Source organism: Rattus norvegicus, chromosome 20 (assembly GCF_036323735.1).
Source record: "Rattus norvegicus strain BN/NHsdMcwi chromosome 20, GRCr8, whole genome shotgun sequence".
NCBI classification, from domain to species: domain Eukaryota; kingdom Metazoa; phylum Chordata; class Mammalia; order Rodentia; family Muridae; genus Rattus; species Rattus norvegicus.
This window is the reverse complement of record NC_086038.1, coordinates 3,307,518-3,334,139: the sequence shown is the minus strand read 5'-3', so window position 1 is coordinate 3,334,139 and position 26,622 is coordinate 3,307,518. Positions and strand designations below refer to the sequence as shown.

The window sequence follows — 26,622 nt, the reverse complement described above, 5'->3', positions numbered from 1 at the left end:
CTACAGGCTCAACCATTTCACCTTTCAGGTGGAAGGTAGCACAAGGCCATCTGCCGACCTTGCCTCAGGTCATAGAACAAGGACCACAGGACCTCTCCTAAGCACCTTGCCTTAAAATAAGCAGGGTCTTTCCCTTCTTTCGAGTTCTTATCTGTGGGGAATTCAGAGGCACCCAAACCACACCAGGACACATATCCTGGATCTGCCAAATGTGGTATCTACTGAGGATTTTATATTTTGCTAACCGTTAGGTTTTCTATGTACAATAATAAAATATTCTGTGACATGGGCCTGTTAGTGTTTAGGAACTGAATATTTCTTGTCTGGGCTTTTCTGGCTGCCAGAGGAAGGCAGTGGCTGATCAGGCTCTCTCCTTTGGTTGATTTGGGTCAGTGGCCATGGTTTGCAGAGGACCTCTCTGCTCAACTCTGAGCTTTATGATTTTCGATGCAATCTACAGCTTTTTGTGTCCTGCGGGATTAAAAACAAATCAGCACCCCCAACACCATACATTTGCTGACTTCCATTCTGATGTTAACACATCCTGATAGTATATAGGGTGATTTAATTCCACAGTTTTTCCTTGATCCAGTGTCTCTCAGCAGCTGTTGTTGGTCTCTTGTTAAGATTCAGAAAATGCAAAGTTAATGGAGTACACTGTATTCTACCCCTGGGGCCTTTATTCTTTCTTTTTGTTTTATAGCTGTGTTCTTTAAGGTGTGATTGCGTCTTTTCTACTGTTTGCCCTGCAGAATTGTGTGGTGTAGCTGTAATGTGCTTTCTAACAAGAGAAGAATTACTGCATCTTACTGGAGAAGTATGCAGGGGCCATGGCGGTCCCAGTTTGTACACCTATTCCCACAAGGGCCATTCCTTTCAGTAAATGCGTAATTACAAAACCAGCATTTTCAGATCTCAAACTATTTGCCCATTGGAAGCCTGAGTATGTGTCAATGGTGTGGTGCAAACCTTAGGTTCCCAAATTCTGCAAACTGAAACACATCCATCTGCCAGATTTCATTTTTTATTTACTTTTGTTGGTGCTCTTAGAGTTACTTCTAGTGTGTAATGGAGTTTGATTGTACAAAAAACAAATAGGACATTTCTTTATAAATTCCTTGACTGGTTGCTAGGTCATGGAATTTTTTTCTTTAAACCTTAACTTTTAGCGTAGTGGTTTTCAGGAATATCTGAGGCTCCTAATACATTCCTTATGAATAATTGGTCAGTTTCTTCATTCCCTGTGCTAATGGCCCTGACAATACTGTGAGAGACTGAATGTGGGTGATAAGTCATGGACAGTTGCTATTTCTGATTGCCTGGTACAGTGGCAAAATAACATGAATTCTGAATTATCCAGGGTAAATTCAGCAGTTGCTGTGTGCAGAACAACTCTTTCTGAATATTGAGCCTCAGTCACTATATTAAGAGATTCTGGAAAATGTGATAATACCATAAAGATTGCATACAACTCTGACTTTTGAACTGAAGCCCATGAGCTTTTAATTACACATTCTTTTGTTTTAACTGACTTATAAGCAGCCATTACCAGCTTTTTCATTCAAACGGGAATGTAGGGTCTTCAGGAATTAGTGTTCTTTTTGCAATACATGGGACAATCCAATTAGTTCTTTTTGTAAAGTGAAGTGGCTTTCTTTAGGACATGTGTTAATTGCTCCCAAATAGTTGTTACAAACTCTTTGCCAGTCCTCATTGATTACCCTTAATGACGTAATCTCACATTAGTATATGGCTCTATAATTTTTCATGGGTCTATTCCTACAATTGACACAATCATACTTTTATAATTAAATCAGAAACTTTTTGATATAAGTTTTTAGTTTTTTACTTTCAGTGTGTGCTAAGAAGCTTCATTCTAAAATGCTACTTCCCTTTGCCTAATGAGCCCCGTGGGAGAATGGGTTAAAGACAAAAGAACATGGGTGGGGGCGGGGGACCTCAGCCCCACAAACTGTGGCAAGTTGCAGGTGACAGCTCAGCGCAGGGCAAGGCCACTGGAGGAGCCGCCCCTTGACACCTGCCGCCTCCTCCTTATTTGAGCACTGTCTGGGCTCAAAGTTTGCTGCCTCTGGTGAGCCGCACCCTTTGTCTGGGTGTTGAACTGAGGCGGCTGTAGGGTGGGGACGGCCATCATTGCCCTGGTGGACAGAGTGGGCGACAACAGAAAGTGTGCCGGCTCCGGGCAGGCGCTTGGACAGGTGCGGTGATGTGGAGCTGCCAGGTCCCGGCCTCCTCCTCATCGCCGCTGCCCCGCTGGCCCCAGGCCCGGCTCTGCCTGGCGCCCGCGGGGAGGTTGGCCAAGCCAAACCCGACTGCACACCTGCCCGCCGCCGCCCTGAATGCCAGAAGTGTCTGTTCACCCTCTACTCGCATGGCGACCTCCTCCCAACATTGCCAGCTGGTGAGTGACTATGGGCCTCCATCCCTAGGATACACCCAGGGAATTAGAAATAGCCAGGGGCCTCAGAGTAAATGTGCAGAGCTGCTGGCCACCATTGCAGAGTCCGGGTAAGAGATCAGATCCAGGTCTGCAGGGAGCAAGAGCGCCATGGAGAGGCTAAAAGGAGGCGTCATTCATGCCCAAGCCTGGTTCCGGAGTGCTTGGCTGAAATGGAACCTAAGGTCAGGTCCTAGCCCCTGGCCACTCTGAAGGTCCATCTCGCTACCCCGTGGACAGGAGAGGCTTTGTCCAAAATGGCAGTATTTTTCCAAGACAGTCATTAAGCTCTGAACCCATACTCAGGAAATTGGAAGACATTTCGCAGTAACTGACTGTGTGCATTTTAAGTAGTTAGGAAGGACCCAGCTCTTTTTTCTTTTCAAGCATTTTGAAAGATGTCTGTGAAGCCACTTCACAGCAAGCTATTGTTTGTCCCCAAATACCAGTGTTCCCTTTAACCTTCCTTTGGACACATTTTCCACTTGCATCGCCCCAGTTGACTCCTTTCCATGAGTTCACCTGCCTCTGAGGAGTTGAGTGCGAACCACCCCACGTTTGCTCAGTAGCTGGCCCGCCTGTGTGCAGTATAGACCCTGCTTCCTGGAGCTTCTCTGCTTAAGCCTTGGCATGACTGAGTGCTTTGAAGTCCATCTTTAAAATGCACAGGTGATAAAGACGGAAGAAAGAGCCATCTACCCAACCTACCAAGCACCCGGTAGATCTCAGTTCTGTGGTTACTATGAGGCAAACACAACATCTAGAGGGAAACTACTGAAACGTTGTATCTTTGTATTTATTACTTGGTATAACAAAGCTTAGTTTCATTAAAAAAAAACACACAAGACAAAAGAACCAAATACTGTTCACTTTGAAAACTATGCTACCCACATGTACGTCTTGTAGTCTCTTTTCTTTTTTTCTTTCTTTCTTTTCATTTTCTTTTCTTTTTTTAAAAGATTTGTTTGTTTATATATATGAGCATACTACCACGCTCTTCAGACACACCGGAAGGGCAAAGGATACCATCACAGATGGTTGTGAGCCACCACGTGGTTGCTGGGGATTGAGCTCAGGACCTCTGGAAGATCAAGTGGTGGTGCTCTAACCACTGACCCATCTCTCGAGCCTCTGTAGCCTCTGTTCTAAGGTTAACTCTTTCTCTTCTAATCTGTTAGCTGTCTTGGCCTGTCAATGTCTGAATCTCCTTCTAACATCTGAAACAAATCACTTAATCTTTGTGCAGCTAATCCAAAGGTGGGCCAGAGCCAATTGACATCTCCCATTAATTTCTGAAAATTGAGACTTCACAACTGATTCTTTCCAATTGGTACCCTCTGAGGTTGAATGTTTTGTTGACTTATGTTAAAATGTAGATAATGAATACAATCTCTTCTCTCTCTCTCTCTCTCTCTCTCTCTCTCTCTCTCTCTCTCTCTCTCTCTCTCTGTGCAATCTGCAAACCTCAAAAAGGCAAAATTCTTTTGGTTTCAGCAAACATTTTTCCCCTAAATTATCTGCATCAGAATCAGCCATCAAAATATCACCCATGCAATGGTAAACAATAAATTGAAGAAATTGCCTACAAATTATTTCTGGTGGCTGTCGCTTTAAAGCCGCAGGACACAGTGTTGGATGTTTAGCATTCCCTGTGAAGAATTTCCCATGGATATCATTGGACAGGTTGAGCATTATTATATTATGTAGTATGAAGGCAATTTTTCCTTAGTTGAGATTTTCTGCCTGATTCTTAGTTCCTAGCTGCCCTGAGGCAAACAGTTCCTACTTTTGCTGTAGGGCCTCAAACAACAACCCCCAACCCCCATTATGTTTCCTGTTGGCAAGGAGTTGCCTTGGAGTCTCTCCTGGACCTAGACTCATTGGTCCAGTGGCAACCCTTACTACCTTGTCTGCACACTCCTGGAAGCCCAGGCCTTCTTTTGTTGTGGTTTGCCTGGAAGTTTGATGCTAATTCCACTGCCCCAAGGACAGCTGCCTAGTCATGTACTCAGGAATCAGGTGACTTCACCAGAACCTTCTCCCCATTGAATTTGTAAGGTACAGGTGAGGGGCAGGCACAGGATAGAAGGAGGCCTGTCATTGGAGGAGAAGGAAGGATGGGCGGGAGAGAAGTTTGAAGGAAGAGGAGGAGACTGGAACAGAGAGGAAGAGACAGCGGGGGGGGGGGGGGGGGGGGGGAGAGGAGAGAGAGGCGGTGGCAGGAGAAAGGAGGCTGAGTTAAAGATCTCGCTCTGTGTACTTACAGGTTGTTATCAATGTTCCTAAGGGATGGACGGTATGGGCTTGTATGTTTAAGTGGGCAATTATATCTTATCAATTGGATCTAAGATTATTGTGTTGTGTGTTCTTTTATGTGAGGGATTGAGTGTAGGAAAGTGTGCGGCAGCAGGAGACACTGGGCCGCCATGGCGAATTTGGGATGTGTTTCCGCCCAGATATCCAGCAGACATCTTGGGGCACCGCGGTGCTGGACCAAGCAGGGTAAAAGACACCAATACTTTTTTTATTTTTTGTATTTTCACAACAACATTCTTTCTAGTTTACATTTAGAAAATGCATTGCCCTTGGAGATGCCTTGTTCACAATTATGTGTCAAATGACCATGTTTCCCACAGGTAAAGCATAGGACATTTTGAGATCTGAGACCTTGACCAGCTTGGTCAAAGGAATTCAGGCGTCTTTTAGATACCAGTGACGTTACACTGTCTTAAGCTGTCCCACGTCAATTAAAAGCACTGGAGTTGAGATATGGCTCCCCCTCCTCCAGACCAAAGCATCTTAATTCAAAGGTGTCCTCCAAAATCTGTCCCATATCAGGTGAGCCACTTGCCTGTGTGACAGAGAATGGAGACCGATGGAGAAGGGACAGACGACTCACACTAGGGACCATGGCTGCTCCTCTCTACCCTCTAGGCTTTGAGTAAATTCTCTAAATGTGTTGAGGTGTAGGATTAAAACCTGGTAAAGTCTCTGAGGAAGAAGTTACCTTAAGCGTTGTAACATCGGGGTATAGAGTTAAAATCTATACATGGAAGTCTTTAAACCTGAGGCTTGTTGCCATCTCAGCCGCTGTCCCCTCATCAGGATGGAGGCCTCTTTGCTGACAGCCATCTTTGCTACGGTTTGAAAGGATGGCCTTTGCCATGTGACCTCACTCCCATCTTGATTAAAAAATGACCTCAAGACATCAGCCAATCAAGGAACTAACAGCTCCTCCTGGCTGTGAGGCTGAAGCAGACAATCCTTCCACTGTCAATCACACTGAAGAACAACCCAGAGTCCCTTCTCTTCTCTTCCGTCTCTGCTGTCTCTGTCCTCAGCAGCAGCTGCCCATGCAGGTGGGCGTGAGACTGTCCCAGACCAGGACCCTAATGGAATCACAATGCCTCAGGGGGCGTCCTAGCAATGAATCAGTCTACAACTTGCACCCTGGCCATCTTCACAAAGCTCCCCTTATGGCTGTAAATGATGGAAAATTCCAAAGGTCATCAGGATAACTATGGAAATCCATCACAGGTCCTGGGCTGTCTTACAAAGGCCCTGACACAATACACTCACCCGGATCCTGAGACCCCAGGTGGAAACACCTCCTCATGAGCTACTTTTCCCAGAGTTCCCTGAGCCACGGGAACATCAACCCCTGATCACCCTTCAGCCCATATCCTTGGTCCATCCATGGACTACTGAGCGGGTGGAGACTCCAATGGCCTGACCACTGCCATAGAGGCTTGAATAATTGTCACGGTATTAGGACATTCACTCACCTTCCTTCTGGACACTGAAGTCACTTTCTCAGTCCTGACAAAATTGTGGGGACCCACCTCTCCTTTCCATCCCTCTCTTGTCAGCGTAGGGGGGCAGCCTTAGTAGGCTTGCCTGACTCCACCACTTAGCTGTACATTTAGGGGTAACCCCCTTACCATGATCTCTTTGGTCATGGGCCTGTTGGGTAATGAGAGATGTCTGGTAAGGAGACTGACTGGCCACAGAGTGGGTCACCCACCTACTTGGTTACTGAGCGTCTCCCAAGCTGACATCACCTTTTGATGACCATGTACATAGGACACAAGTGTCTTCACAGACTTTACTCACGTTGACAGATCTATCCCCCGCATCTTCCCCAGATGACTCCAACCCTGTTCTTTTCAAGGCCCTGCCCATCCAGCCAATCCACTGGTCACGGCCCATGAATTAGAGAACAATCACACATCTGACCATTCCTCCATCCAAATAAAGGGCATTACCATGTGCATGGCCTGAACTTGCACCCACTGTGAAGATTCCCACCAGAAGTGTCCTTCAGGGATCTCCAGGCAAAGGGTGGTAATGCTGCAGCTGTCCACGTCTGCTGGTGCCTGCATAGCATGCACAGCCATCAGCAAGACAGGCCCTCGTCTCTTCTTCCTCAGTCTTCCAGGATAAGGCACAGCTCATGAGGCTGCAGGTGCATGCTTGGCTGCAGATGACATTGTAACAGGAGTAGAGACTGGAGGCAGTTTGGCAAAGTCTTCAAGTAACTTCCTTGTGCCCGTAGGACCTGTCCAGTCCTGATTACGTTTATACCACTTCTATTTAATAATAGCTCAGGGCTGTGTGTGTCCTATTTTATGACTTGGTGGGTCAGATAACATCCAACCCATTATAGGCAGCCCAGGTCACATGTGGCCCACAGGTAACTTGGTGGCCCATTGTCAAACGTTCAGGTCGCACCAGGCCAAGAGCTGTCTCTCACAGGGGGAATAGTTGTGTGCAGATGATGTTGGAGCCTTGCTCCAAAATCCCAAAGTTCTCTTCTGTGATTCCCTCATAGAGGCCTGCCAAATCCTCAAAACAACATCCTTCTCTGTCACTGACACCTCAACTACCATCAGGTCTGCTGGATCACATGGTACAAGATGTTGGAGCAGCCTGAACCACAGCCGGGACCTGTTGAAGAGTCTTCACCTGTCCCAGGACCCACAGGAAGTTAGCAGCTCTCTGATTCAGAAGGCTTATGGGCCAGAGTAAGAGATCCAAGTGAGGGATGTGCTGTCTGCAGAATCCAAAGACACAATTAAGCCCTGTGCTCCTGTTTTGGTGGTAGGAGGGGCCAGGTCAGGAACCTTTCCTTCATCTTGGATGGAATGTCTGTGCCTGCCCCATCCACTGGATTCCTTAATTTCCTGAATTAGAAGGATTTGAATATTTGGTAGGCTTTATTTCCAACCCTCTGAAGCATACATATCAGAATCAAAAGTTGTTCTGACCACATCTCCCTATACATCTCCTATGAGGCCAGTGCAGAGCAAGACAGATTGACTGTGAGAATGACTTGACAATTGATGGTGCCAGTGATTTCTCAAATTTCTACTAGGATGTGCTGCTGTCTTTGATTCACTATTTTCCTAAAGGAGGGAACTCTAAAGGCTTCCAGTTACCCTTTCCAACCATGATAGCCCTCAGTCCACAGGTCAGGGAACCAGTGTGAGCATTCTGACAACCTCTAAGTACATGTATCCCAATTCTACCTTCTGGGACTGGAAAAATAACCACAGGATGAATTCAGGAACCCACTGGGCCTGATGTGATTCAGATTTCAGCCAAAACCTCATTAATCCCTGGCCCTCCATAACACTCTACTCTGACTGAAGAACCATAATGTTTCCTGGGAGCTCCTGGAATCAGCATTAATTTGTGCTAATATGCAATAGAGCCTGGTAAGTCTGATTAGTTCTTCCCCCCAGTGTATGGTTACCCTGGGTCTCCTGTAGGTCCCACTAGGAAAGCACTGGAGAAAGGCTAGCAGTATACATTTTAGATGTTTTATAAGGTACTTACTCAGGGTAACCTGGCCATTCCTTCATTCAAGGAGTTCTGCATCTGCAAACTGTCTCAAGGTTAGAAACTGATTCATGGGATGAGATGCTCTTTGGCCACTAGTATGTAGCCTTTCTCTCATTTGTTGACCATTTTCCCACTTATGTGATCAAACAAAACTTCAGTAGGCTTCTGTGGTGATTTGATTAAGAATATTTCCTGAGCCTTGGTTGTACATACCCAGAGGCAGGCATATCTGTGAGTTCGAGACCAGCCTTGGGTACAGAGTGAGTCCCAGGGCAGCCAGGGATACACAGAGAGCCAGGTAGCTGGTCTTCCTTACTTTGTTGGTTCTTTCTTCCCCACCCTTTGTCCTCCTGGTTTTATCCCCTATGACTAGAGAGGAAAGAAGCAGGAGAGAGAGAAAGAGGGAGAGAGCTGTCAATCTAATTTCTTTCCAACTATTCCTTCCATCATCCAGCCCAGCCCCGTCTAACGTTTCTCCCAACTCCTCCCTCAATTCCCAACACTGCACTTAAACAGTCCCTTCTCCCAGTTGTCCCAATTACAGCAGCTCCAGACTGTGACAACCGTTCTAGCCTCTCTGCTCAGTCAGCTCCTCCTGGCTCTACTGTCTCCCAGGTCAGGTGTCAGGTAGGGCTGTCAATGAATCTTCAACCCCTTTTCAGTAGACCTTCTTTTGATAAACACTTCAGCCAACCCTTCAAACAAACCTTTTTCACCTTTTTAAAAGGTTAAAATCACATATTAAAGTCCAATGTCCAGTCAGTGTTCCCATACTGAAAACCTCACCCAGACTCAATTTTATGTTCCTTCCGTCATTATCCCACACCCTCAAAATCCACTCCCACACATTCCCCAGACTTCTGCTTAGTGAATTAGCAAACCTGTCAAGCTCCTCACATGTGTGCACAGAAGTAGAGGCTCCTCCTCATGGACTACGAACTCGACCTCGCCTCCTGGAATCTACTTTGTCTGAAGTCTGGTTGTAGGACTAGAGACAGGAAACACAGCCCTGAAAAACATGGAGTTGAGGAAGGACTGCTGGGTCAGATCAGCAGATATATGTGAGAACCTCAGAATAGAAGGAGGGACGTGTGTTGAGTTCAGGGAGATGTTTTGCCTTTCTTTCAACAAGAGAAGAAAAGCTATAACTTCCCTCAAAATTAATAAATATTACATTTGACCAGGGGAGACCCCCTGAAAATCTTGGTTGCAAAAATGAAGGAAGAAAACAAATAGAACATAAAATAAACAAAACAAAACATGAATTCTCGCCCCTCTACGTGGAAACAGCTCTGAAACTGGCTGAGACATGAATGTCTGCAGACAGGTGTCAGCTATGCATAGCCAGTGAATCTCGGTGGCCACAAAGCATGCCTGGCTTCTCAAGTCACCCTTTCCCATGGCATGGCTGGATACTTACACTGCAGCTTGGGCATAGAGCGCACACAACAATGAAAGGGAAACTAAGACACCCAGCCCTCAGGATGCAAAGGCCATGTATCTCTGGGAGGTCTACATAGTGAGTTCCAGGACAGCCACAGCAGTGCAGACAGACCTTGTCTCAAAAAACAGAATAAATAAGAAGAAAAGTAACAGGGACAGATCCTTTCTGTGGGGCTGCCTACCCCAACTGCATCCTCAGGTCAGTCAGGATGGAACCTAAGAGCTTCAAGTTCCCACGGAAAACACTCACAGCACCTAATAAGGGTGGTTCACTGAAACAGGAGCCCCTCAATCCTGGAGAGGCTGCTGGGCTGCTGTGGAGACCTGCATGGGGAGGGGAATGGAGTTCACACCTGTGCTCACCCACATTTGTTGCTCTGTGTGATGGGTGACTCTCCTCAGGAGCCCCCACCCATCTCTCCTCTTCTTTCCACTTCAGTTCTATGGCTGTGATTTGGAGAGATCCACAGAATGAACAAACGTGTAAATTTAATCTTTCTCCACACTACTGACCAGGGATGAAACCTCACATCACCAGCGAGTGCTCTCTGGCCTGAGAATCATCTTTCCTCCAATGTCCACACTGCTCAGGCCTGAGGAACTCTGGGGCCCCAACTCTGTTATTAGATCCACTGTTCCACACATTCATGTCCCTCACCCCTTCAGCTCCTAAGTGTGAGTGAAGGTCAGAGAGGGAGTGAGAGGTCACAGATTGATAACTTCTCCCACACTCTCTCATTATTCTGTGGTATAGTTAATTACAGGTCCCCTCCTACCGTGATTTAGTCACTAAAGCAGCTGCACAGGGGAAGTATGGACACAGGGAAGTGCAGTGTAGCACAGGACACTATGGTGTCTGTGGTCTCCACAGGGGTCTCCTCCCTGTGGACAATGGGGTCTCCTGTGCTGAGACAAGGACCCAGGTCCACATGGACAATCTCAGGACTCGGAATGAAGATTCCTGTTAAAACGCACCGACCTGGAGCCACAGATGCATCTTCTGGGAATAAACACAAGGAGTCTGGGTCTAAACCCGAGGTTGAGAAGACAGATCCTGAGGGAAGAGGCAAAGTCTCCTCTTTACAGATCAGAGTCCTGCACTCAGGCTTGGCAGTGTGAGCTGCCCATGCAGGTGAACAGAGCCTGGTCTCTGTGGTGTCCGGGTGGGGCTTGCAGGCCATTGCCTCCTCTTAAAGGAGAAGCGTCTCTCCTCCGCACCCACAAGACTTGTGTTGTGATTCTATTCCCGGAAGTCACTTTTCTTCTAGAAGACTCCAGAGTCTGACTTCTGAAGAGAAGGAAGAGGAGGGTGGAGGAAAGCACACAGAAAGGCCTGCAGGCGTCTCCTGATGTTCAGGCAGCTTCTGGGTCACCATGACTTGGTGACACCATGACAAACAGTGCCCTGCCCCACAGCACAAGGTTCAGGCAAAGTTGTATTCGCCAGGTGCTGAGGTCAGAGGCGGTGCTGGGGATTCCCCATCGCCCCAGTTTCACTTCTGCTTCTAACCTGTGTCAGGTTCTTCTGCCCGTATACTGAAGACCAGGTGGCAATTCTCACTCCCATTGGGTGCCGTGAACCCGGTGAACCGATCAGGGTCGCCCCAGACACTGGTTGTAAAGTCCACGCAGCCCGCGGGACTCAACCGCGTTCCGGTACTCAGATGGGGGCGATGGCACCGCGCATGCTACTCCTGCTGCTGGCGGCCGCCCTGGCCCCGACCCAGACCCGCGCGGGTGAGTGCAGGGTCGGGAGGGAAATGGCCTCTGCGGGGCGAGGCGGTAGTGGCACACAGGAAACCTGGTCCCCGGGTCGCACACCAGACCCCCGCCCCTTCTCCACCTGCGTCCCGAGCCCCGCGCCCTGCTCCCCGCCCGGCCCGCGCTCCCGCCCGGGGTCCCCGGAGGAGGTCGGGGTCTCACCGCGTGCCGCCCCCAGGCTCACACTCGCTGCTGTATTTCTACACCGCCATGTCCCGGCCCGGCCTCGGGGAGCCCTGGTTCATGGAAGTCGGCTACGTGGACGACACGGAGTTCGTGCGCTTCGACAACGACGCGGAGAATCCGAGGATGGAGCCGCGGGCGCGGTGGATGGAGCGGGAGGGGCCGGAGTATTGGGAGAGGAACACACGGATCGCCAAGGAAAACGAGCAGTGGTCCCGAATGGGCCTGAGGAACCTGCGCGGCTACTACAACCAGAGCGAGGGCGGTGAGTGACCCCGGGTCGGAGGTCACGACCCCTCCTCCTCCCCACACGGCCAGAGACTTCGGGGGTCCCAAGTCCGAGGTTCGGGAACAGAACTGACCTCAGTTTGGGAGAGTCCGCGGGTGGGCGGGGCTGTTCCCAGGGCGCGGCCCGGGTGACCGGGCCAGGTCTGACCGCGGGGTCCCGCAGGCTCTCACACCGTCCAGAGATTGTATGGTTGTGACGTGGGGTCGGACGGGAGCCTCCTCCGCGGGTATGATCAGTTCGCCTACGATGGCCGCGATTACATCTCCCTGAATGAAGACCTGAAAACGTGGGCGGCGGCAGACCTGGCAGCACAGAAGACCCGGAACAAGTGGGATCAGGCTGGTACTGCAGAGAGACGCAGGGCCTACCTGGAGGGCACGTGCTTGGAGTGGCTCCGCAGATACCTGGAGCTCGGGAAGGAGACGCTGCTGCGCTCAGGTGCGGGGACCGCGGGCTTCTCCTTCTCTGCCCTGGGACTGGGGCTCAGTCCTGGGTAAGAAGAAACCCTCAGCTGGGGGATGCCCCTGTCTCAGAGGGGAGACAGTGTCCCTGGGTCTCCTGATCCCTCATCACAGTGACTGCACTGCCTCTCCCAGGGCCCAGCCTTCTCCCTGAAGAGCTCTGAGTCCCTCTCAGGGGGGAAGGAGAGAATTTCCCCACTTAACAGCAGGGGCTCCCTGCTGTCAGCCATGGCCTCTCCCAGGCCAGGTTCTCTGCCCACACCCACTCTCTAAGGACACTGATTCCTGTCCTGTTTTGAGTGTGTCAGCCCTTACACCTCAGGACCAGAAGTCTCCTCTACCTCATAGGAGACAAGGAGTCCACTACACTAGGCTGGTTCCCCCAGTTTCTAGAACTTTCCATAGAACACATTCTCATAGATTTCTTCCCAGACTGTGCGGTTTGCATCTCTAATACCCCATATCTCTCTGTTCCTACAGTGGTGAATGGTCCCATGAGCCCTTATGGGGTACCCTGGAAGAATAAATCGTGGGATTTCTTTTTCTTTTTTTTTTTTCTTTTTTCTTTTTTTTCGGAGCTGGGGACCGAACCCAGGTCCTTGGGCTTGCTAGGCAAGCGCTCTACCACTGAGCTAAATCCCCAACCCTTCTCTCTCTTTTTCTTATTTTTTACTTTCCTTTTTTTTTTGAACGCATTATTTTGTTTCTAGTCAGTTTTTTGCTGCAAACACATATTAAATCAATTATTTTCCCATTCCCTCTTCCGTTCCTCATGTTACAGAACATCACATAAGGACGGCCATGTTGACCCACTGGCTCATGTGGATTCCCTCTTAGCTTCTGAGTCTCTCAGGAAAGTGTGCAGTTCTGTGCTGAGGAGACCAGCTCTCTCTGCAGCTCACTAGGGAGATGACAGTTGAAGTGTCAGACACACACAGTTCAGTGTCATCATTGATTTAACTGTGCCTTGTGTATATTTCAGTTTGTCTTGTTAACTGTGTGATTTCTTAAATCTTCCACACAGATCCCCCAGAGGCACATGTGACCCTTCACCCAAGACCTGAAGGTGGTGTCACCCTGAGGTGCTGGGCCCTGGGCTTCTACCCTCCTGGTATCTCCTTGATCTGGCAGTTGAATGGGGAGGACCTGACCCAGGACATGGAGCTTGTGGAGACCAGGCCTGCAGGGGATGGAACCTTCCAGAAGTGGGCATCTGTGGTGGTGCCTCTTGGGAAGGAACAGAATTACACATGCCATGTAGAGCATGAGGGGCTGCCTGAGCCTCTCACCCTGAGATGGGGTAAGGAGGGTGTGGGTTTAGAGCTGGGGTCAGGAAAAGCTGGAGCCTTCTGCAGACCCTGAGCTGGTCAGGGATGAGAGCTGGTGTCCTGACCCCCAACTCCATTTTCTTAACCTGCCCTTCCCAGAGCCTCCTTCATCCACAGACTTCAACATGAGAATCATTGCTGTTCTGGTTGTCCTTGGAGCTGTGGCCATCATTGGAGCTGTGGTGGCTGTTATGATGAAGTGGAGGAGAAACACAGGTAGGAAAGGGCAGGGTCTGTTTCCCCTCAGCTTCCTTTAGAAGAGCGCTCTGCTCATTAATGGCAAACATGGCCACACCCCACATTGCTACTGTCTCCAACTGGGTCCCCTGTCAGTTTTAGAAATTTCCTCCTGTCAAGACCTTCCTTGAACTCTCACAGCTTTTCTTCTCACAGGAGGAACAGGAGGAGACTACACCCCTGCTCCAGGTTAGTTTGGGGGGCAGGATTGTCCCAAGGTGATTAGAGTTAAGCTGGAGATGGTGGGGAGCTCTGGCAACCCATAATAGCTTCTCTAGAGAAATCTACTGGGGTCTGAGTTGTACCTTGAAATGAGTGTGTGTGTGTGTGTGTGTGTGTGTGTGTGTGTGTGTGTGTGTGTGCATGTGCATGCCCCGCCCCCGTGTGTGTGTGTTTTGTTTTCTCATAGGTAAGGCCAGCCCCAACAGCTGTGATTTGTCTCTCCCACTTTGTAAAGGTGACATTCTGTGTCTGACTGGGGAGGGGCAATGTGGACATGATTGGGTTTCATGGACTCCCAGAATCCTCTGGGAGTGGAGGGTTGTTGGGCTGTTGTCTTCACAGTGATGGTTTGTGACTCTCGTTCTCTAGCATGAAGACAGCTGCCTGGAGTGGACTGAGTGACAGACGATGTGTTCAGGTCTCTGCTGTGACATCCAGAGTCCTCTGTTCTCTTTAAACACTAGTGTCTGATGTTCCCTCTAATTTTGTGGGTTTGCTGTGAAGAACTGTGGAGCCCAGCCTGCCCCTGCATTTCAGGGCCCTGTCTCTGCACTGCCCTGTGTTCTCTTCCACAGCCAACCTTCCTGTTCTGAAGTGGAAACTCAGGGATCTCAGGAAAGTCGTTTGGATGGTGTTTTGCTGTGGCAAACAGGAGGAATGTTTCCTTACAGTGGACACAGGTGTGAAAGACTGAGATTGACTGGGGAAGGAATGTTTCCCTCAGACAGACACAGGAGAGAGGATGTTCTGCTAAAGCAAGCACATGAAAGGACACGCGATGAAGGAGACTTTGCTCACAACATGCATGTATTTGTCCGCCTTACATTGCGTACTCGAGCTGTATTTGTCACGGCTCCATAGTGAGTAATGCACCAATTAACTTCTGGTGGTGTGCTGCAGTCTGTTGCTGTTTCAGAGGACTGTGGCTGACTGGATGCATGGGCTGAGCAAGACTCGTTCTGAGTCAAGGCACATGGAGGACACGCGATGTTCAGAGGGTATAAATAGGGCTCCACAGAGTGACTGACACAGAGGTTGTCTTGCTGCTACAGCTCGCCATGGAACGCTTATGAGACTTTGCTGATCTCTGCTTCCCTGACAGAGGCCCAGCTGAGAACCTCTCCTGGGGTTCCTGTTGGTCTCTCCAGCTGACTCCTGCCAGGCCTGGCTCTCTCTGCTTGGTGATGCCACTGTTGCTCACCTGACTCTACCAAACTGGACTGCTGGTATACACAAGGTGTTTGCAAGTGGGTAGAGCTGCTGCCGACCTGTGAACTGAACTGATTTCCACACAATACACATGTGGTCGGAAAGCTGCCCTGGGCTCTCCCTGTAGCCAGGGTTCTCAAGTGTCTGGTGAGATCTGTCTGCTCATCTCTCAGGATCACATCCACAGGTGAGATAAGACCTAACAGAGAGGCTTCTCCCCTGTAACTTGGGTACCGATTCCTGAACTAGGACTGTCTTACCTTTTCCGTCTTGTGTTCTGGAGTTAACTCCCTGAAGTCTCTTAATCTCCACCCCCAGCTCTGTGCACCTGGGTCTTGCAGCTGATGCACCTGTGGTTGCTCTGCCTTTGGGTGGCTCTGTATGGCAGGAGAGCAAAGTCCCCCTCAGAGGCTTGTGACCATTTAAATCATCTCATATTCATAGCACTAAAGACAATGGAGACAGAAGCTGAGGTAAAAACCTGACAGCTCAGCAAGGAAACGTTATTTTCTTAACTACATACAGGAAATCTATTTACCAGCCTGATGCTACAACTAAACTCCAGCCCTTCAGAAATCTGTCTGTGTCACTCTATCAATCTAGTCTGCCTTTCTCTTGAGTTCCTGCAAACCCAAGAGAGCTCCGGAGCTCTCTTTCCCGGATTTATATTTTATCTGTGTCCTGCCAGCTGCCCCTCTGTCGTTCCTACAAGTCCTAAAAGAAAATCCTATTCTACAAAGGCTCTTCAAAGCTGACAGAGACAGAGAGAGACAGAGACAGAGAGACAGAGAGACAGAGAGAGGTGTCAAATGTCCAATTATTTATGAAAGAAGTATTTAATTCCTCCCTTACCCCCTCACCTGCTGATCCATTTCTCTGTCATGGGAGTTGGGGTTGGGAGCTGTCCAAGGCAAGCCACTACAGGCTCAACCATTTCACCTTTAAGGTGGAAGGTAGCACAAGGCCACCTGCTGACCTTGCCTCAGGTCATAGAGCAAGGACCACAGGACCTCTCCCAAGCACCTTGCCTTAAAATAAGCAGGGTCTTTCCCTTCTTTAGCGTTCTTATCTGTGGTGAATTCAGAGGCACCGAAACCACACCAAGACACATATCCTGGATCTGCCAAATATGATATCCACTGAGGGGTTAGGAGCTGAACTTTTTTTTTTTTTTTTTTTTTTTGGAGCTGAGGACGGAACCCAGGACCTTGCCCTTGCCAGGCAAGTGCTCTACCACTTAGCTAAATCCCCAACCCAGGAGCTGAACATTTCTTGTCTGGGTTTTTCTGGCTGCCAGGGGAAGGCAGTTGCTGGTTCGGCTCTCTCCTTTGGTTGATCTGGGTAAGTGGCCATGGTTTTCAGAGGACCTCCCGGGTCAACGCTAAGCTTTATGACTTTTGATGCAATCTACAGCTTTTTGTGTCCTGTGTAAATATAAACAAATCAACATCCCCAACACCATACATTTGCTGACTTCCATTCTGATGTTAACACATCCTTATAGTACATAGGGTGATTTTTTAAAAAAGATTTATTCATTTATTATATATAAGTACACTGTAGCTGTCCTCAGATACACGAGAAGAGGGCATCGGATCTCCTTACAGATGGTTGTGAGCCACCATGTTGTTGCTGGGAATTGAACTCAGGACCTCTGGAAGAGCAGTCAGGTGCTCTTAACTGCTGAGCCATCTCTCCAGCCCACATAGGGTGATTTAATTCCACAGTTTTTTCTTTTTCTTGATCCAGTGTCTCTTGGTAGCTGTTGGTCCTCTCTTGTTAATGTTCAGAAAATGCAAAGTTAATGGAGCACAATCTATTCTATCCCTGGGGCCTTTATTCTTTCTTTTTGTTTTATAGGTGAGTTTTTAAAGGTGTAATTGGGTCTTTTCTACTGTTTGCCCTGCAGAATTGTGTGGTGTAGCTGTAATGTGCTTTGTAATGAGGGAAGAGTTGCTGCATCTTACTGGAGACGTATGCAGGGCACTGTCGGTCCTAGTTTGTACACCTATTCCCACCAGAGCCATGCCTTCCAGTAAATGTGTAATTACAGAGCCAGCCTTTTCAGAACTCAAAGCATTTGCCCATTGGAAGCCTGAGTATGTGTCAGTGGTGTGGTGCAAGCCTTAGGCTTCCAAATTCTGCAAACTGAAACACATCTATCTGCCAGATTCCATTTTTTATTTACTTTGTTGGTGCCCTTAGAGTTACTTCTAGTGTGCAATGCAGTTTGGTTGTACAAAAAACAAGTAGGACATTTCTTTATAAATGCCTTGGCTTGTTGCCAGGTCAAAGAATTTTTCCTTGAAACCTTAACTGTTAACATAGTGGTTTTCAGGAACATCTGAGGCTCCTAACACACTCCTTATGAATAATCAGTCATTTCCTTCATTCCCTGTGCTAATGGCCCCGGCATGACCGTGAGAGACTGAATGTGGGTGATAAGTCATGGACAGTCGCTGTTTCTGATTGTCTGGTGCAGCGGCAAAATAATGTGAATTCTGAATTATCCAGAACAAATTCAGCAGTTGCTGTGTGGAGAACAACTCTTTCTGCATATTGAGACTCAGTCACTATATTAAGAGATTCAGGAAGTTTTGATAATACCATAAAGATTGCATACAACTCTGAGTTCTGCACTGAAGCACATGGGCTTTGAATTACAAATTCTTTCTTTCTTCCTTTCTTTCTTCCTTTCCTTCTTTCTTTCTTTCTTTTTCTACTGAATTATTATCAGCCATTCCCAGCTTTTTCATCCAGGACTGTAGGGGCTTCAGGAAATAGTGTTCCTTTTATAATGCATTGGACAATCCAATTAGTACTTTTTGTAAACTGAAGTTGTTTTCTTTTAGGACATTTGTAAGTCTGGAGAGATCGTTTGGAGGTTAAGAGCACTGACTGTTCTTCCAGAGGTCCTGAATTCAAATCCCAGCAACCACATGGTGACTCACAACCATCTGTATGTAACAGGATCCCATACCCTGTTCTGACAGCTACAGTGTACTTACATATAATTAAAGAACATGTGTTAATTGCTCCCAAATAGTTGTTACAAACTCTAGGCCAGTCTACATTGATTACCCATAATGAAGGAATCTCAGTATTAGTATACGGTCTATAATTTTGATGGGTCTATTCCTACAATTGTCATAATCATACTTTTATAATTAAATCAGAATCTTTTTGTTATAAGGCTTTTAGTTCTTTCCTTTTAGTGTGTTGTAAGAAGCTTAATTCTAAAATGTTATTCTCTTTGCACAATGAGACCCGTGGGAGAATGAGTTAAAGACAAAAGAACCGGAGGTGGGGCTCCGCGGGGGCCGCAGCCCCCAAACCTTGTCAAGTTGCAGGGAGCTGCACAGCACTGGGCAAGGCCGAGGGAGGAACCGCCCCTTGACGCCTGCTGCCAAGTCCTGGGCTGGGCAGGACCAGCACCATTGAGGATGCACAACGAGTTCACAGGACCTATCCATGTAACTGGGCCCAGGTAATTCAACACACTGTCGTGAGAGTGCACTGCATACACCTGACACACATGCACAAAACCACACATGCATAAATATTAAAAACTTCAAAATGAGGTTTCTGGGCTGAGGAAGTGGCTCAGAGGTTATGAGCGCTTTTGTTCTTCCAAGAATTCCCAAGTTCAATTCTCAATACCCACATCAGCGCCCAATCATGTAATTACAGTTGGCGGGAGAGGGTCGGCTTCGAGTGTGTGTGTGTGTGTGTGTGTGTGTGTGTGTGTGTGTGTGTTCCCATTGTGTGTCTTGTAACCTACTGGTTTTTTCTTCAGTTGAACAGACACAGTAAAGGAATCACCCATTCTGGACCGTGGCAGTCTGTTGTAGAAGAGGACGCAGGGGTCAGGGAGAAAACACTACTGCTCCACCCCTGACACCTCAGCCCACCCTCTCCATGCCTCTCTCTGCGTCACCACCACTCCTAAACCTAGTCCTGATTTATCAGAGTTGTTTGTTTGTTTTTCTTTTTTTCTTTTTCTAACAAAACTAAGAATGAGGGGGCTGGAGAGATGGCTCAGTGGTTAAGAGCACTGACTGCTCTTCCAGAGGTCCTGAGTTCAAATCCCAGCAACCACATGGTAGCTCACAACCATCTGTAATGGGATCTGAGGTCCTCTTCTGGTGCGTCTGCAGACAGCGACAGTGTACTTATATATAATAAATAAATCTTTAAAAAAACTAAGAATGAAACAACTGTCTGTGGTGTCTGTAAGTGCTCCGTTTGGGTGGGACTTGAGCCAGGGTCACTCTGAGTCTTGAGCCCTGTTGTGGGGCAGGGTCATAGCAAGGTAAGGCCCAAACCCGAGAGGCTGTGGCTCTCCAGCTGCCTTCTCTTCTGGTTCTACTCACTTTCTAAAGTGGCTGTGGGTGGTGAAGCTGGGGGACAGCTGGGGGTCGGGAGGTAAAGAGGAAGCTCGGGGTCCTCATGCCTCATCTCCCCCCAACGAGTTCCTAGTATGAAGACCTGAACAATGGTGTGCGTGAACACAGACACACACACACAAACACACACATACACACACACACACACACACACACACACACACACACACACACACCAGCAAGGCTGTGTAAAGAGTCTGCAGTCCCTGGGAGGGATCAGAGAGTGTCAGCCAGGGCAGGCCTGGGGGCCTTGGGAAGCTTGGGAAGCCCTGGTAGAGGTCTGGCTTGTCTGCCCTTTCTCACTTGGTCCGAAGTTCAGAAGGTCATAGGTGAAGCCCAGGGATCCCAGGTCTTACTCAGACGTGGATCTGTATCTGTAGAACAGGCCTGTTCTGGGTTTATCTTGGAGCCCTTGGCAGTGTTGCTGGGATCCCTGGAGGGGAGAGCAGGAGGTGGGAGAAGAAAGAAACAGTGTAGCCCAGCAGCTGCCTGAGCTGCTGCTGCACCCGAGCACCTGCTCTCTGCAGGCCTTGATTTCACTTCAGGGTCAGGCACTCAGGCACCGGACCCAGGTCCCCCAGGCTAGAACTGTGTTGCTGATCTGAGATTTCAGATCTCGACAGTTGCTTTACAATTCAGTTGTGATGCCAGCCTTGGCACCAATGGGTGTTGTGAGGGTGGCCATGTGGGTGGCTCAGGACAGATAGGTGGTGTTACTCTTGGTCACTTGGGGAAATGGATGTCTTCAGAAAGACATGGCCCAGAGCACAGGCCTTCTGGGAAGGAGCAGCTGCCTCTGCTCAGAGGAATGAGCAAAAGTCTTGTACCTTTGGTGTTCCTGCCTGAACCTCTCTGTGTGCCCCTCTGGGTGAGCAGAGGAGGGTGGTCTCTGCACAGAAGAGGTTTCTCACAGCCAGGGTCTCATCAGGCTGAACTACCTGTACACACGGCCAGATGCCTCAGCCTCCGTCTCGCTCTTCGTTTTTACTTTCAGAATATTTTCTGTGTGTGCACAAGTTTTGACAGCATCCATCCAAGTGCACTAACTGCATTGCCTGTGGAGGCCAGCAGAGGGCGCTGTCCTGTGGAGCGGGTTACACATGGCTGGGAGCCACCTGACTTGAGTGCTGGGCATCTCAGCTGGGTTTTCTGCAAGAGCAGCAAGTGTTCTTACCACTTGCCCTCTCCTCCAGAGATCCTCCTTTCTGAAGAGATCTGGCCGCCACATCCTGGCGGGAAGGGAGGGATGTTCACAGAGAATACAGCCTTGCTGGGTTCCCCCACTCAAGACAATTAACCATTAGCGTTCCCTTTGCCCAGTCAAGTGTGCTGGATAGTTTTAAATGTCAACTTGACACAAGCTAAGCCCCTCACAGGAGGGAGCCTCAGTTTAGAAAACTCCCCCATAGCATTGGGCTGCAGGCAAGCCTGTAGGTCATTTTCTTGATTAGTGAGTGATGGAGAAGAGACCAGCCTTTCTCCCTGGGCTGGTGGTCTTGGGCTCTATAAGAAAACAGGACTGGGCCCATTTTTGAAAAGGGGAGGTAGAGTGGGGAGACGAATGTGTGAGGGGGGATTAGAAGGAGGGGGCTGCAAATCCAGTAAATAATGGAGAGAAGGAAATGCTGATTTCAGGGCATGGTGGTGCAGGCCTTTAATCCCAGCACTTGGGAGGTGGAGGCAGGTAGATCTCTGGGTTCAAAGCCAGGCTGGTCTGCCAGAGCTGTCAGAGAAACCCAATCCTGTCTGGAAAAATCACAGAGGTGGATGCTGGGGGAGCAGGCTGAGCAAGCCAGTAAGTATCCTCCACCATGGCCTTCGCATCAGCTTCTGCCTCCAGGTCCCTGCTGTTTGTCTTTCTGTCCTGACTTCCTTCCATGATGAACAGTGTTGTGGATGTGTAAGCCAAATAAACTCTCTCCTCTTTCCTTGGTCATGGTGTTTACCACAGCAATAGAAACCCTAACCAAGATGGGTCAGAGTTTGGTTCTCACACAGTACAGTCTCCATAAAAGCCCTAGAGAGTGCGAGGCAGATGTCTAACAGGAGATGCCAGGATTCAAACCTTATACGTGGTGCAACCCCTTAACCCTCCCAGAAGCCAATACAGCTGCTGCCCTCTTCAGCCATCTTCAGAAACGTTCTTGTGATTAGTGGCTGCTGTAGGAGCTGATGAGCCCCCAGATCTAAAAAGGAACCAGAGGGTGAGGCTGGAAGGGTGGCTCAGAGGTCAGGAGCACTGGCTGCTCCTGCAGAGGACTTGAGTTCAGTTCTTAGGACACACGCGGCAGCTCGAAACCATCTGTAATTCCCGTCCCAGGGGACCTGTCGCCTTCCTACGGCCTCGATGGGCACTCCACACACATGGTCCACAGACAGATATACAGACAAAATGCTCACATACATAAAGTAAGATTTAAAGTCTTAAAAATAAGGGGGCTGGAGAGATGGCTCAGTGGTTAGAGTACTATCTGCTCTTCCAGAGGCCCTGAGTTCAAATCCCAGCAACCACATGGTGGCTCACAACCATCTGTAATGAGGTCTGATGCCCTCTTCTGGTGCGACTGAAGACAGCTGCAGTGTACTCATATGTAATAAATAAATAATTTTTTTAAAAAAATAAGGATTCAGATAGTGTCTTCTGTGGGTAATATTGCTCCGTGGATACAGAACGCTTATGGTGCACAGATGTGCATGCAAGCAAAGCCATCATAGACACAGAAATAAATCGGATGTGGGGACTGAGTACCACGTAGTAGGCTATGAGGCACCTGAGAGACTGCACCCCTCCCTGGAAGGAAGAGGCAACAGTGCGATGGGCTTTAACTCTTTTCCTTTGCACACTTTCATTACACACCCAAAGGGTGCACCTCAGCACGCTGCCGCTTTAACAGAACCCCCTTCTGGCAGAAGCCTGTTCCAAGTCTGGTGAGTGTTTACAAGGCAGGCACGCAGTTGCAGCCAGCAACTGAGCATTCATTACTCACAACCACTGAGCCTCAGAAGCAAGCTCACGGACAGCTGCTTTATCCTGGGAGCCGCCCTGGGAGCGTACAGTGGGGTGTGTGTGTGTGTGTGTGTGTGTGTGTGTGTGTGTGTGTGCACGTGTGTGTGCATACGCACACAAAAGCTCTTGTCTCTGCTCTTAGGAACAGTCCTGAGCAGTGCTGTGCTCACAATGACCTGTGTGGAACCTGCTCAGGGCCCGGGGTCGCTGGGAAGAATCTCAGCCGTGGTATTTGACAGCAGCAGAGAGATGCACGCAAGCTTTGAAGTAGTTTGTCATTGCAACAGCTGGGTTTTCAATGCACTACCTAATCGATTCATTATTAATTAGTTCATGTATGCTGGTGAACACTCAGATATATCAATTGGAAAAGGCTGTTACCAGGACTGATTGAAGCTGCTTGCTACAAAAGCCCAGCTACCGAAGTTCCATGTCTGTGGCTCAGATAAAGGCAGGAGAGAACTGAGTTCATGATGCCTGCTGACTTCGCACCTTCCATGGTAAGCAAGCACACATTCTGATACATTTCGGTGTGGTTTTATTTTTATTTTTTATTTTATTCTTTAACATGGGAAAGAAAGGGTTCCTTTCTTTCAAGATTTATTTATTTTATGTCTATGAATGCCGTGTAGCTGTCTTCAGACACACCAGAAGAGGGCATCAGATCTGATTACAGATGGTTGTGAGCCACCATGTGGTTGCTGGGATCTGAACTCAGGACCTCTGGAAGAGCAGTCAGTGCTCTTAACCACTGAGCCATCTCTCTGACCCTATGCTTTTCTTTTCTTTCCTTTCCTTTTCTTTTCTTTTTTTTTTTTTTTTTTTTTTCAGAGCTGGGGACCGAACCCAGGGCCTTGCGCTTGGTAGGCAAGTGCTCTACCACTGAGCCAAATCCTCAACCTATGGTTTTATTTTTAACACACACGCACTCTCGAGCACACACACACACACACACACACACACACACACACACACACACACACACACATTGAAGTGCCAGTTGTTGTCCTGGAACTCCAGGTAGCCTAGAGTTCAAACTCCAAAGATCTGCCTGCCTCTGCCCTCACCTCATACCGTAGTGCCTGGACCAAAGCCATGGGAACCATGCCAAGGTTTTAATAACACCTTGATAAACTTTAAAGGTTGACACTCCACGCCTCTCCTGCTGCCTGGTCCTGGGCAAACAGTGGGCACCTTTTGGTTGACAAATGTGTTCTATATAGACGGGATCACTGCTAAAGTGACAAAGTCACCCAACGATCAGCTTCAGACTACAAAGTACTCAGGATATTCAGATTCCCGAGTTCAGAGGAAAGTGACATGAACATAGTACAGAACTCGGAACTCAGGAATCCCAAATACTGAGACTGCGAAACCCAACCAAGTTCCGCAGTGTAGAGAGCTCGGCAGAGACAGCTTCACTACTGAGAAGACAGAAGGGGATACAGGAGTAACATAGGAATAATAGGAAAATGGTAAATTATTCAGTCTATTCTTATACAGAACTTTGTGTATTGATACAAAATTATTGTATATTTTTACAAAATTATATTAGCTTTGTGAATTGAAACAAAATTGATGTTTATTTGATTACATTAGTATAGATCTTTGTGTATGGATTCAAATTAAGGTTACAGTTGGTTACATTGGTATAGATCCCTGGATACTGATACAAAAGTAACGTTATATTTTGGTAACAACATAATAACTTGTAACTATGTATCAACCACATGACATTAAGATACCTATGCATTTCTTAACAAGGCAATGGGAAGGACTAGTCCTTTTGAAAGCGCCTATTACAAACTATTTTAGAAAAATTGTAAAATGCTGATGAATAGTTAATCAAACTTTTGTTTGTTTGGTTTTGTTAGGTACTACTCTTCAAAAAACCACAGACATCTACTGAATATAACATTCAAAGATGTCTTATTAATTTAAGACTAATTTTTTTACAATGAGATGTGTCCTCTCCTGGCAGCACCGCCATACTACTTCAAGGAAGACGCTGAGCATTGAAGAACCTCCTTACAGAGTTTGCTTCACATGTGGCTGCCACTGGGCAAGAAACTGCCCTTCCTTCAACTGCTGACAGAATACTGTCCAGCCTGGACCAAGAAAGCACAGGAAGGCAAATGCTGAACTCTGTCAAGACTAGGTAGAGAAGAAGTCCCTCATGGTTCACAGAACAATCTGTCAGATGCTCTGGGCCAGTGGCCTGAAGACATGGATGCTCCAAACTTCCAGAAACCCCTGGGTGACTGTCCAGGTAGCCAGCAGTCTCTGTCCTTCCTATGCTTTCAGAAGCTGCTTGTTCTGCACTTCCTGTCTCTTTTGAGAACATTTATTCTCTCAGGTCTCTGATGGGGTTGAAGACTAGATAGCTAAACTCTCACAGTTAAACCTAAATTGTTTAGGATTTAAAAATGTTTTAAGGGTTTTTTTCATTTGTTTTGATTTATTTTAGTTATATGAGCACAATGTTGCTATCTTCAGACACACCAGAAGAGGGCATCAAATCCCTATTACATATGGTTGTGAGCCGCCATGTGATTGCTGGGAATTGAACTCAGAAACCTCTGGGAGAGCATTCAGTGCTCTTAACCGCTGAGCCATCTCTCCAGCACTGTTTTAAGGTTTAAAAAGAGGTAGGTTGATAAGTGTAAGTTTTGATAGAAAGTGATTTGTGTACAGACCTTTGGACTCACCGAGCTTGGATAGAGAGTGGAACACTTTCTCCAAGGTTGCCAAATTCAAATAAGTGGACTGGACATTGTGAATGTGATGGTTACCCGACAGTATATAGTTTATTGATGTTGGGAAAACAGCAACTATTCACACCAAAAGAGGGGAATGTTGCAAGATACCTGATCACATTGTGTAGCCCAAGATCGTGAACTTAAAACAGGAAAATCCTGTCTCTGCTTGTGGAGTTGCACAGCCCTGAGAGACGCCTTTAAGCCATGAGCGTTCTGTTCAGTGTGGACAGGTTTTTGTGGTGCGGCTCAGACTTACACACACCTTTTCTCCAACAGCTTTCTGTAAACAGTGTTAAATAAAGCAGCCATAGGTCAATAGGCCGAGCACGCGATCAGAAGGCAGGGGTGGACATAGGAAAACACAGGAAGCAGAAAGGAGGGAGACTGAGGTGGAGGGAACTGAAGGTGTGGAGAAGGAGCTTTCACCTTCTGAGGCCTTGGTAGAGTAGGGAGGTCTTTCTTTGCCTCGTTAAGCCAGCAGGTTTTCACCCCAAAACCTTCTGGCCCCTTCATCTTCATTCGTAAAATTGAACAACTGGGATTTAGTTTTTATAAACAACATACCATGAAAACAGATGTTTTAAGATAGAAACCACGTGTCTCTGCTCCATGTTGGCTGATGACCTCATCAAAATATAAGCTTCCATATGACTGGCAGCCATCTTTACTATGGTTAAAGAGTCCACGCCCTGTGAGTTCAGTATCATCTTCAGATGACCACTTGCCACAATAACCTTAAAACTTCTTTGTTCAAGTGAGCTTTCTGTATCATTGTGTCACTTTGTAGACTAAAGAAGTACCAATCAGACTCGAGGATTTCTGATTGGCATACATTTTTGTATGAAGATAACAATTTATGGTTACATTTGTTACAATGTACTATATTTGTGACTGGACTCTGCTTTATAATATAGTGTATGTAATTATAAAAATTTAAGATTTTGAATGTCTACTTGGCTTATCAAAAGCTGGTTTAAGATGTGTGTCAAAACTCCTCCGCCTTTGTTAACTGCTG

The 26,622-nt window shown here is 47.7% G+C and overlaps 2 protein-coding genes, 2 long non-coding RNA genes and 1 pseudogene across 25 annotated transcripts in view; 3 read left to right on the top strand and 2 right to left on the bottom strand.

Annotated features, from left to right (window-relative positions):
- Positions 1–26,622, bottom strand: part of LOC120098828 (uncharacterized) — a 98,233-nt gene that overhangs the window by 47,454 nt on the left and 24,157 nt on the right. The gene's annotated exons all lie outside the window — the stretch shown is intronic.
- Positions 1–26,622, top strand: part of RT1-CE12 (RT1 class I, locus CE12) — a 56,519-nt gene that overhangs the window by 13,210 nt on the left and 16,687 nt on the right. The gene's annotated exons all lie outside the window — the stretch shown is intronic.
- Cdk2ap1-ps6 (Cdk2ap1-ps6 pseudogene) lies at positions 2,099–3,296 on the top strand (annotated as a pseudogene).
- Positions 4,964–11,270, bottom strand: LOC120098829 (uncharacterized). Of its 8 annotated transcripts, none has more exons than XR_005497434.2 (3): positions 10,725–11,270; positions 8,297–10,069; positions 4,964–7,641 (listed from the first exon to the last, which is right to left on the bottom strand). It is a non-coding gene; the product is annotated as an uncharacterized LOC120098829 (long non-coding RNA). The 8 variants fall into 8 exon arrangements; XR_005497435.2 differs by having other exon boundaries at positions 4,964–8,671; positions 9,184–10,069; XR_005497436.2 differs by having other exon boundaries at positions 4,964–8,671; positions 9,200–10,069.
- Positions 11,325–19,649, top strand: RT1-CE13 (RT1 class I, locus CE13). Of its 6 annotated transcripts, NM_001008836.2 has the most exons (8): positions 11,341–11,482; positions 11,685–11,954; positions 12,141–12,416; positions 13,464–13,739; positions 13,867–13,983; positions 14,161–14,193; positions 14,414–14,461; positions 14,596–14,615. In NM_001008836.2, the coding sequence occupies exons 1-8, from the start codon at positions 11,410–11,412 to the stop codon at positions 14,598–14,600; spliced, it is 1,098 nt and encodes a 365-aa protein (NP_001008836.1). In that variant the 5' UTR covers positions 11,341–11,409; the 3' UTR covers positions 14,601–14,615. The 6 variants fall into 6 exon arrangements, 5 of the variants coding, with proteins under 5 accessions (XP_063135476.1, XP_063135477.1, XP_063135478.1 ...); XM_063279406.1 differs by lacking the exons at positions 14,414–14,461; positions 14,596–14,615 and adding an exon at positions 19,232–19,649 and having other exon boundaries at positions 11,325–11,482; XM_063279407.1 differs by lacking the exons at positions 14,414–14,461; positions 14,596–14,615 and adding an exon at positions 18,288–19,649 and having other exon boundaries at positions 11,325–11,482.

Excerpts from the sequence above, each read along its gene's own strand:
- RT1-CE13 (NM_001008836.2), top strand. The coding sequence starts at position 11,410 with ATGGGGGCGATGGCACCGCGCATGCTACTCCTGCTGCTGGCGGCCGCC. Across the intron at positions 13,740-13,866 it reads GCCTCTCACCCTGAGATGGG|AGCCTCCTTCATCCACAGAC; the intron begins GTAAGGAGGGTG and ends TGCCCTTCCCAG. Across the intron at positions 14,194-14,413 it reads AGACTACACCCCTGCTCCAG|GTAAGGCCAGCCCCAACAGC; the intron begins GTTAGTTTGGGG and ends GTTTTCTCATAG.